Genomic DNA, 12,117 nt, shown 5'->3' with positions numbered 1-12,117 from the left:
ACTTGATTCCTGAGATGGACATAGCCATGTCAACTTCCAGGTGCACATTAACAAGCACACCTTCCCCAAAGGAGGTTGTGATCCAGCTGATGATTTCTCTTTGTGTCTCAGACTGTAAGAGCCACAAACCTATGGTATGAATCACCACACTGCCTCAAAGCTGCAGGATACAAGGGAGGTCTGCTCCTTCCTACATTACCCAGGACACCTGATCTTCCATTTCAGCTTATGAAACCTGCCCTCAACACAGGGTTTGTGCTCTTGGCCAAGAGTCTTCGAAGAGACGTTGTTTTCACCAGCACAAGTTACCAGAGAAGCCATTTACATTAACAACCTCAGCCTACCAGCAAGGACAACATTTCACAGTGGCCAGTGCCATGACATGGTCACTTCAGAGGAGAAGTGATCTCCTACCTGTTTGGACTTCAGGGGGAGTTTCTTCTTCATCCGCTCTTTGCCTCTCTCTGCCTCTCTCTCAGAGCTCCCAGCATCATTGTTATGGCCATTTTCACTCGGCTCAGCAGACACACAGTTTTCAGATTCTCTGGGTTTCTTTCCTGGATGCCTCTCCCATTTCTCCTTCCTCTCCTGAGGCTTTAGCGACATGTCCTTCTGTAAAGGAGGAAAAAAACAGAATCGTAAGTTCTTCAAGTTCTTTAAGGCTACTTTTAAGCATTAAGCCGTACAAATATTGAATAAAAACACAAACAAGCCAGCGTGTTCCTTCCAGAGATGACTTAGGATGAATAATTAGGCACGCACAATGCAAACAGTAATTTTAAATTAGATTAGGATGAATACTCTCCAGGCTATGTGTTTGATTCATTTCAGAGATGCTGGAACTGGTTATGAAAATGAGTTCGCTCCAGATTAATTCAGAAACCACACGTCAACAGCACATGACCAAGTCAGGATCCTGAAGGGAAGCCTTTAACTGTTCAACTGAAACAGAGGTGGGTTTTATTTTGTTTTGTTTCTGATCTCAGAACGAAACACATCAGACCCCCCCTTGGGGCTGACTGTGTCTGATTTGCAGCAGCATTCATATGGAGAAAGGCACTTCTAAAGCCTTACCACATTCCCTGAGCCAGAGAGATCAATGGCATCCAAACACACAACAGAGGTTGAACACTTCTAAGTGTTAAGTGTCTGCCCTGAATCAGGGCTGTAACACACAATCCAAGCACAGTTTAAAAGCGGGTATGTCGTGTCATAATGATTAACATCAGAAAGTGAGATCAGAGGAGGGAATTACTCCTGCTATCCCTGGCATCTCTGAGGACTGAAAGCTAAACTCCCAGTGACAATGTACCAAACTCTCTCCCCACACACACCGCATGGAAAAGGAGTTAAAGAAATAATATGTCAAATCACTATGACATTAGTTCACTACAGCTAGATAAATTTTTCCCCAATGTCTTTTATTAACTGCTCAAGGATAAAAACTGAACTCTTACGGGAATGTTTTGCAGAATCTCTATTCCAATTAATTTTTTATGTGAGGTAAATACATCAGATTAGGATATACCTTAAAAGCACTGCTTACTATGCCAAAATTTGTCAACTTCACCCACCGATATTTCTCTAAATGCCTTGCTTCCAACTCAAGCAATTACATCAGGGATATTTGTATCCTGTGTGAAGGGAGCTCACAGTGCAACTGCTCACATCAATGCATGCACCTTCAGTACTGCAAAAGAGCTCATGAAAATCATTAGCTCTCTACTCTTTCAAAAACTGAAGCCCAACAAAAAAGAAAATTAGGAACTGGGATGAAATGCCCTGCTGATTGCTCCAGATTACTTCCTCCCCCTCTCCTTTAATTAGTGAATTGACTGCCTCAGTGTGCAACATGCTGATTCCACTCCAAATCACTCACTTGTTTAAAGTTACCCTTCCCTGGGAAGGGAGATGATGTGCTGACACTTTGGGGTCACAGAGACATTGAAATCAGAACCACAGCAATAAAATACTTCGAGCTATGTCCAATTCCAACCCAGGCTCTGACACAATTAGCCAGCACCCAACCTCTGTACACCTTGCACAGGGGTCCTGTGGGGCTGGAGCCTCCTCTTAAAGCACACACAGAGACAGCAAGTTGCAAAACCACCGAGGATACAACCCCTCCACCAAAATTAAAATAACTAGCACTGTCTTGGAAGCCCTAGAACACACCAGAACACAGCTCAGCTTGCCAAGCCCATAACTGGGGAAAGAGCAAGGAAAATGACTGTCTGGCATTATTCTCCATGAATGGTAGAACGAGGAACATAAAATAGTGTTTAGCTGCTCAGTTTGGTTTTAGTTTAAAGGTAACACTTTAAAGCAGCAGTTCAAGATGCCACTTAAAGGTCACACTGTCCTGTTTGCTGGGAAGCTACTGAGACAAAAATCAAAATGCTAATCTTTAGCAACTGATCAAAACCTAGTGACATAGAAATGATATCTGTTAACTGATACCCAGCAAAATACTAGAAACAGAAGTCACCACAAGCGTACACTTCTTCACAATTCAGATGCAGGTAAGACGTGACAGCAGGCACATGGAAGATGCTGCATGAGGTGACATGGGCCCTGCTGAGGGAGAAAGGAGGCTGGGGCAGGGAAATGCCACCACCTGAGAGCACCAGCAAATCTTGTACTCCTGGCTCGGGGTGCAATATTCACTCTGAAGGATGCCTTCAAAGCCACTAATTGACCGTTTTGGTTTAAACTCATGGTGATCGGGCCCCTGTTAATACTTAAGGGGAAGTCTTCCCTCAGTACCCACAGCACGTTCACTGCAGTTTTAGATGATTCACTTCACCACAGAACCAGTCTGGAAATCTGTGTTTTTCTCCTGACCGAATCCTACAAAAAACTCCCTACTTGGAAATTTAGCCTTTTATCCCTGTTCCGTTCGGAGATTTAAGGTTTGTCTCACCACCGAGCTACCAGCAAAATTAATTCAGGGAATACAGTTATACCTGGATCAAAGCCAAGGAAATAATTCATTCACTTGTAGTGCCACTTGGGTGCAGGAATCTCGAGCACTTCTCAGACAGCCGTGGATGAAGCCTCAGGCCCAGGCAGGGGAGGAGGGCAGGGGAGGCCTCAGCTCCACCACACACCTGGGGCAGCCCCGGGGGGAAAAAAGCCAAGTTTCTCAACCCATGACAAGAAAACTACTACTGCTACTCCACAGTCCTGCTCCTCCCCAGTCCAGCAGAGGATGCAGCTCACAGGGCTTTATTCTGGGAAGGCAGGACACTGAACTCAGCACCTCCCTGCTGGCAGAGGGGGACAGCGGGGCTGTTCTTTGTGCTGCTCAATGCAGACCTCTGCAGCCTCAGGCAGAGAGCAGGAGGGGGCTAATGGGGTTTCTGTTCTTGCCTCCTTTGTCTCCTTTCTATTTACCCTGCTAAAAGAGCCTTCCCAGTGATTGCTCTTTTGCTAAAGTTTATGACCTCCAAGTTGGGGACCTCACTTAGCACAAGAGCTTGCTATTTTTGGATGTGCATCTCTGCTCGTGCTGGAAATCCAGAACATCACAAGAGTGAATGTTTATTGATGCACCTTGACTGACTTCAATCCCGAAATCCCAGCTGGCAGGAGAGACTGGCCTCCTGACAAACTGCCCCACTGGAGCCTTCTCCCCAGGCAAGCCCAGACCAGCAGATATTTTCACCTTTGCACATCACACAAAGCTCAGGGATTCACACAGTGATAATATCTCAAGTCAAGGCACCACAGTCAAAAGGTCTCCACATCCACCCTTGAGAGTTCTGTCCAACCCAGACCTGACTACCTTTGCTGTCACAGGGCCAGTAAATCCCTTCTCCAGGGAAGGCTGGTGGATCCAGGCCCTTTCTCTCTTCTCTGTTCCAGAAAGGAGACTGCTAAATCTTTTCCCGGAATATAGAAAATTATTTTGTTCCTTACTACTCACTGCTTCCAGGGCTGTCTCCTACCTGTCCTCACTTAGGAATTTCTCTCACACCTTCCAGGGCAGGCTGCAGCCTCTCCATCTGCAGCCCCTTGTCTGTCTGGGCTGCAGACGGAGAGCAGATGGTTCTAATTGGCTGCATGGTTACAGATAAGGAAGAATTAGGCCTTTCTTCAGAGCCTCCTTCCTGGCAGTTACTCCATGAAACACACAGATTCTATCTCCTCATTTGTTTATTTGGATGTACAGACACCAGAGAACACTTCAACTGAAAATGGGATCAAGGGGCCTCCTCTGGCTCCACCCGAAATACCTCCCACAGGAGTGGCCGTGAAGATCCACTGGCAAAAGACCTTGGCACAGGCTGGCAGGGTCTGCAACACGTTTTGGGGGTCCATAATAAAAACCTGTGTGATTTTTTTTCCACCACTATTCAGCCTGAGCTAGTTAAAGTTATGCAACTGCACCTCTGCTCGTGGCGGAGCTGGTGGCGTCCTTAATCACTCGGAACACTCCTTCCGGAAAAGCCATTTTTCTTCTGTCACCAAGGCACAGCTGCAATCTCCAAAGGCACTCAAGGTGCACAGCGCTCAGTTTATAAATAAAGCTGGGAATAGCAGGGGTGCACTGCCCTCAGTTCTGGAATGAGACTCTTCTTAGCCCCAAAATGCCACAGCAAGAGCCTTCTGCACAACGGACTCCACATTTTGATCAGGAAATAATGATCAGCCCTGGAGGACCCTGGCACGAGCTCAGATCCACAGCCATCCTCTGGCTGGAGTTATCACTGCCTGTTTGCTCAGCCCAGCTCAAACTCTGCCTTAATCCTCTGAATTTACACAGCTCTGAGATCTCAGGAAGCATAGAGGGGAAGGCTCTGGTTGTAAATACCTGTCAGACACAGGGAACACTTTAAGAACCTGAAGGAAATGTCCAAACCCCACATGGCCAGATGAAAACCCTCAAGTGTGCTGCTGGGATGCAGAGGGCGAAAATAACACCTACAGTTAATAAAATAACTACTCTCAGCCCTCAAGCATCAGTTCAAAACGCAGCCCTGGTGCGAAATCGAGTCCATTGCAATCCCCTGTCCCCAGGGCCCATCGGACACTGCAAGGCTCAGCCAAGGACTGGTTACACTCTGCTCCTGCCAGACTGCCTCTGCCGACTTCAGGAGATTATATGGGCTGATTTCCCAGAAGGGAAACAGCCTCCAGCTTTTCTCTCCACAGCTCGTCACTGCAGCACTCATTCCCTTAAGCTGGGGAACACGAAATATCGCCCTGAACATCAAACAGGAGAAGGATCCACTCAAAGGAAATAAAAGCCACGGCTGTCTCTGAAAATGCCCCTGCTCGTCCCTGTTTCTGCCTCCAGCTTCTCTCAAAAAATTGCAATGGAAAAGCCTCCAAGGATCTGAGCACCATCTATCCTTATATCAACTTTATCATGCCATTAGCAGCAGGGTTGTCAAATGTGTTTGTTGTTCAGGGAGAGATCCTGGCTCAGAGAGCAATTGAAAGAGATTTATTTTTAATTAGGTTACTTTTAAAATATTTCTATTGACCTGATACTCGGTTTGTAAAACAGCAACGCAGAAAGAATCGCTGACAACGTTCTCATACTTTCTGAGTAGACAAAGCACATTACAAATACAGACAGGACCACTACTACAGCAAATCTACCATCCATTTAAGTTGCATAAAGGTGACACAGGAGGCAGTAATTCAAATGGAAGGATAATATTGGAGATATACATGAGAAAAGTACACGAAAGACTAACTTTAAAGCAGGGATTTGAAGATGGGTCCGTAGAGAGAGAAACCACTGCAAGAACAGGAGCCTGCACAAGAAAAGATGAATAGCCAACAGGCAAATAAATTAGGTGAATAATAAGGAAAGAAATAAAAGGGATGAAAACGGAATGGGATAAGAGACAACTCCACTGAAGGGTATCAGGTAAAACTATACCCAGGTGACTGAATTTGAACTCAACAGCCCCCAGGCCTCTCAGCCAAAGCCACCAAAGCCGTTTCAAAAGGTAAAAACAAGAGTCTAGATTTGAAGTGACTTTCTTGCTTTGACCCTACATTCAAGCAACACAATCAATATCAATTAAAATGATTGCAAATGAAATCCTTGTTTGTTTAACCTTGGACTGCAATTCTCCTTTCGCAGCTGACATATTCCAGATGAATCTGGGTCTTGCTTTTTAAAATGCATCACATTTGCTCTGACCCCGTCACATGTTGAGCTCGAGAATAAGATGACTTTTTGACAAGACAGCTTTGGAAATGTTAAGACATTTGAAGCTGACACTGGTTTACAGGTTTATGATACATGATTTAACTTAAAAATACAAGTGGATGAACCAAGAAACTCACTGTAATTGAAACAGTCAAATTTATTACCAGAGGCTGCATTCCTGTCACCTAGGAATAGCTGAAGAGCAAGCTGCTGTACTCTGCTAAATGTCCACTTGTTATGTCCCAAGAATTAAGACCTTTGCTGCCAGGACCTTGAAGGCACCATACCAAGTAGAGATCCCTTGGACAAATGTTACCTCAACACAACATAGCCAAACACTACAAAAGAGAAGGTCAGTTCACTCTACTTTTAAATGCATTTCAATCCACACTGAATTTACAAGGCTTTGATTGCTCTTTTTCCCTGCACGAGACCTGAATAAATAATGATACAGTGCTGAGCAGTAATTATTTCAAAAAGCTGCGGAGAAAGGGGCTGGTGCTGTTCCCTTCCTTCTCAATTACTTGAGGGAGAAAAATAGTCCTCTCCCTCCATGGTAGTACCAAGCACCTGGAAACAGCGTTTAACAGTCACTCAGGGCACAATGAAAGTAAGAATGCACACAGCAAACACCTTCACTTTAGTGAGAGGTCAAGGAAATCTGCACCAGTGTGAGCATACGGTTGACCATGTTTTTGGCATAAACCATTCTCCACCATCACCCATTGGGGAGGTGGATACACAAAATCTCCTGTTGTGAGCTCCCCAGGAAGGCAGCCGTGGCTTTCTCCCTCTCCCCCAGTTTCCTCTTCAGAGCTGCACTGCAGAGAACTGCACCCGTCTTCCCTGCTACCTACTCAGAGACACTGCACAGCTATTAGAACTCTCACAGGTGCTTGCTGTCCATCAGAAAGGAAATGATCCCACTTTAAGCCATCAGTATTTCCTCCAGTGATGGCAGTAAATGCCCGACGAGCGCTCACAGAATTACTGTCAGCGGAAAGTGTGTCAGAGAGCAAGGGAGCTGAAATGATTGAAGGGAAGCTGGGGCACCATTTCAGGTGGAGGAAATGAGGTGTATTGCAAGCCCAGCCTGTCCAGCGTGTGCAGGCTGCAGGAGTGCTCCAAGGTGCTGCTGTCCCTGCACTGCCAGCCCATCCTGCCCAGCCCTCGCTGCAGATAAAAGCACGTTTCGGCTGAAGCTGCTTTCAGCCAGGACTGGGAGCTCAGCATGCTCAGTTTATGTGGTGTGTGAAGGAGCTGGGAAGAGCTTGTGCCTGTCTGACAGCACCTACTTGAGCTGATTTGAGTGGCAGTGCTGCACTTGCCGGGTGTGAATGCTGAGCACAGAGCTTGGCCCTCCTGCAAATTCCCAACCTCCCAAGGGAACGATTAGGAAAGGCAGCAGCACCACACACTGCCCAGCATCTCACAAGTGACAGACTGTGCATAAACATCTCCATCTTAAAGAATGTGACCCGGGGCCATCAATCTCAACTAACTTCCAAAAGTATCCAGCAAGTAAGCGGCAAGGTCAGGCACATGCTCCAGGTCCAGTGCTTTGGGAAGACATTCCTCAAGTGTGCCAATATTCAGGGACGCTGCTTAGCCCACGCTGCTGATAGCCAGCAATCACAAGCTTCTTTACAGAGCAGCCTTTAAACACTGAATCTGAACTAATTTTTCCTCTCCCCAGATTATTCAAACAGGCACTCACATTGAAATCAAACATTTCCCATCGAGTGGCAGAATTAGGACCTGAAGAAGCAGCTCCTACCCTGAAGCCAGATGTGGCTGTTCCATCACACATTTCCAACCTTGCCAGGAAGGTAACACAGCCCCCAGTCTCCAGCTGCACCAGCTGGCCCCAAGCTGCCAAAGGAAAAGGCACAAGGGTCCTGCCAGCACAAACTGATACATCAGCTGGATGCTTTCACCATCACCAATTTTCAGCTAAACTAGTTAGAAACAACAGGAAGACAATGCTGAGTAAAAATGCCCCCAGCCTATTTGTCACTATAGACAGGAATGCTTAGAAATACTCCCTCTCTCTTTAAAATTAATAACAAAAGGAGAAGACACACCTGTTTCCACTTCTGCTGGGAGGGGGATGTCACGCTTCCATGAGCTGGACTCTGGAAACAGAGTTGAGCCAAGCTTAGGCTGGGCAGATGGACTGGACACATGGTTCATTTACTATAGGCAAGGGCCTAAATTGCTCTCCTCCATCTATACATCTGCATTTAAAATTTTGATCTTCATAGTGCAAAGTACACAACAGCCACAGTATGATTGTACTGACTACCCTGTGAATAGCTTCATCTTGAGACTGAAGAAACACAGCTACAGCCTTAGGTAGCTTGGTCATGAATTAAAGAACCTCAGCCTGATTTCTTAAGTAGTTCAAAGCCTCCACCAGCTAAATACGAAGTTTTACTGTATTTTTTAGGATTCAACCACACGTGTTGTCTCCACTCACTTCATGGCACGTACTTTTAAAACACAGCCATGAAAAATGTACAGCTCTTCAGGCAGTGGCACCCACAGCATGAAAGTTCCAGACGAATCTCCCACGTGGTGACAGCCTCAAACACGTTCACTCTACAAGTAGCTGTGGGTGTTGAGACTCTGCTTCCAGCCTACACTCTTTATTACCACCCTCCAAGGAAGGGTTCCCAACGCTGCTGCAGAACAGAGGGATGACTGTTCTCCAGCACCAGCAGAGCAGGCTGCAAGCTCCGCTTCGCCTGCAGTTTGACACAGCTTGCACAAAGCCAACTATGCTGAGCCGAAGGGGACAAATGCTCACAAATTCACTCCTACCAACTCTACTGCAGGGGTGAGAGTCTCCAGAAGAAAAAACAGCCATATTTTGATCCCTGGTGCTGCGTTGTAAATTAATTTATGTTTTAAACACTATGACACTAGAGGCATTTTTTACCAACTCTGCAGTTGCCCTCAGTGGTAGGCAACAATTTTCAGCTCAGCTGTCAGGAAGTCTAGAATGTGTATTCAATAATTAGTCCTCTGGTAGTTTCTTTTGGCCGGGAAACAAATGACAAGAAATATAAATGGTTCGACAAACAAGAAATATGTAAAAGGCAGCCTCCTCCAGAACCAGCTGCCCACAGCACATTACTTCAACCTGAGGGGAAAGCTCTGAGCGAGAGGACTGCTGGCAGGAGAGAAACTCCTTTTTAAATACCTCAATGCCACATGCACTGATGAAGAGCCCAGGACAGTGCATCTGTGCCACCCTCACCACCCCTGCTCCTCCTCAGAGGAGAGATGTCCTGTGCCACGGAGGTGCCAGCCTCGCCAGCAGTGATGAGCTCTCACACCAGGGGCTGAGCACACCACGGGCTCGGCAGCAGCTCATCTATAACTGCTGTGCTAGAACAAACAACGAGCAACCAAATGTCTCACTGTATCCTTGGGGCTTCCCAGAATAGTTCCAAATAGTCAGATATCCGTGTCAGGAGCAAAACATTCATTTATATCCTAGGCAATTGCTGAGAAATGGGAAACGTGCACGACAGTAGCAGGCAATGTTAATGTATTCTATGTTACAAAACATTTTCAGTCAGAGAGCTCAAAGGTCATTAATAGATTTTCATATGTTTACAGACAGCAGCAATTTCAAGCTCTGTAATTTTAAAACTGCATGTCAGTCTCTCAACTTCCAGCTGTTATTTCAACATTAGATAATGAACACAATGCAAAGGTTACACAATCACTTGAACCAGCTTAGGCAGTAGATCCAGTCACACAAATCATTATTAAATTCTAATTACACATATATTATTTTATAACTCTTATTAGAACAGCAGGGCAAATCCTCTTTTATAAAGAGATCAACTGTTTAGAAAAAGAGGCCAGAAAGGTTATTCTTTTAATGTTACAGAGTTGGTCTCTCTCCATCACCTAAAGCACTGCTGATTTATGAGTCTGAAACAACACTGCACCTTGTTAACACCTCACCAGCCACCAGCCCCTGTTTTGCTTAAATCCTTTATAGATCCTTAACACAGATACTGATGCCTACTTAAAATAATTATCTTCAATAAGAGGGACAAAACAGCATTTAGTGGTTACCCAGTGTCCTGGCTAAATATGCTCCTGCTTTTTCTTTATACAGATATTTTGAAACTGAGAAGACACCCTCCAAAACTTGGAGATTTCTCCTGAGGAGAGTGCTGTTATCTAAGCTAAAGTTTTGCAAGACATCAGGCTTCCCTACCGTAGATTTTTATTTAATTTTAATTTTGTACCAGAAGAAATAATTGTAATCATCTGATCTGACTCTTTTATCATGCAGCAAAATGAGCAAAATCGCCCAACTGTGAAGTGGTCTTACTGCAATTTTGGATGTGCACTAGAAAACTATCCTCTTACCACCTAATCAGCAAATTATGTTTTGCTCTTGTCTGGCTTTACTTTTTCTCCCTCTCTGTTCCCAGGCAGGGCAAAGCGTTCCTCGCTCTGGTTTATTCCGCCCAAATCCAGCTGTCAGTCACACAGCGTGTAACCTCAATGGGAATTGAGGAATCTCATCCCAAGGATTTAGCTTTGAAGCAGGACAGAGCAGCACTGTCCCTTTGTGCGGGTGAGGGCTCCTGCAGTGACAGCAACGCTGCCCTGGCAAAGTGATGTCTCTCTAATCCCCAGCGCATCCTTAGCCAGCCATGAATTTCACACTGGGAAATTCCATGCTTTGACATTAAATAATTCCAGCTGGGATTTTTCAAAGGATAAGAGATAGGCGCCCAATCCCATCACATTCCAGCAGGAAGCCCTTAAGGTTTGGTTTATTTTCTTTTTAAAAAGGAAACCCATATTTCCTTCTTCTTTCCATCCCAGTTTCCTCCGGGAGATGGAACTGAAAGCCAGAAACAGAGGGCGAGTGCAGTGCTGAAGGGAAGAGAGGTTGCTGAGAGTGGCAGACAACACCACCAATTCCTGGGGACATCAGTGTGCAGCGTGTGACACGAGGAGGAGCAGACAAATCAGCACATCCATTCCTGTTCCTGAGAGACAGGAGGCTCTGCACTTTGCCTGGTTAGTCTCACTCGCCACGAGGGAAGAAGTAACCAAGCAAACACCCACCAGGGCAGCAGACAATTAAAGCTCGAGAGTGAACAAACCCAGCAAGCTCCCAGCAAGGGGAGAACATGTGCAGAATCAGAATTACGTGATCCCCTCACCCCAGCATGTCAAATAAGGCCTGGGGCAGGCAGGGCTGCCAGGACAACGACCCACTGCAGGGACAGACCTCAGCAGAGCAGGTGCTGCCACTCACTCTGGGCTGCCCCACCAAACCCAGTGACTGCAAGTTTTCATTGGCTTTGCCGCTCTCTTTCCACTACATTTGGAGGATCTAGGTCTTCCCTCATCCAAGTGGTGATAAGTTGGGCCTAAATTACCCACGCTAAATTATGAGTTTCTCTTAATGCTGAGTTTTCAGATACAGAAACCTCTATCTGCACTTCCCAGACCTGAAGCTGAAGGCTGGCTTGCTTGTAGGACATTTTTCTTCCTATCTGGAACAAGGCTTTACCAGTCAGAGACTAGAGAAAGGAGCATTCATGCAAATTCTTCCACTTGCTGCCAGCCCTCAATGTTGAAATGCAACAGGGAATTAAAACATGATACAGAGCAGCAACTTTCATCACTGTTGACCCCCTCAAATTAGTTAAGAGCCCTTGTACATCTCCTGATTCATGTGTCTGAGAGTTTAACTTTGCCTCTTGTCTACTGTTCACAGCACCTTGTCAACAGTAAACCTCACAGATTGAGAAATACAGATGCAGCACACAGCATTTCTTTGTTCAGATGGGCAAAACCCGTTGGCAAGAACCAAAAAATCCAGTCAACATGAGAAGGGTTAAGACAGAACAGATGCAACCAGAGACTCTGGGGAACAGCCTGCATGGAAGCAGGGCTTC

General features: G+C 45.8%; 1 protein-coding gene across 13 annotated transcripts in view; it reads right to left on the bottom strand.

The window, feature by feature from the left end:
• The window catches only part of FBRSL1 (fibrosin like 1), a 509,440-nt gene that overhangs the window by 371,801 nt on the left and 125,522 nt on the right, over positions 1–12,117 (bottom strand). For all 13 annotated transcript variants that reach the window (XM_039378903.1, XM_027733066.2, XM_027733072.2 and 10 more), the window contains one exon: positions 415–612. In XM_039378903.1, coding sequence (XP_039234837.1) covers positions 415–606 — 192 coding nt within the window. In that variant the 5' untranslated portion in view covers positions 607–612. The remainder of the gene's footprint in view (positions 1–414; positions 613–12,117) is intronic.

This window comes from Pipra filicauda, unplaced genomic scaffold (genome assembly GCF_003945595.2).
Source record: "Pipra filicauda isolate LSUMZ 115617 unplaced genomic scaffold, ASM394559v2 scaffold14_size4853619_pilon, whole genome shotgun sequence".
Lineage (NCBI taxonomy): Eukaryota > Metazoa > Chordata > Aves > Passeriformes > Pipridae > Pipra > Pipra filicauda.
Note: the sequence above shows the minus strand (reverse complement) of the source record. Positions and strands in the feature narration are given on the sequence as shown.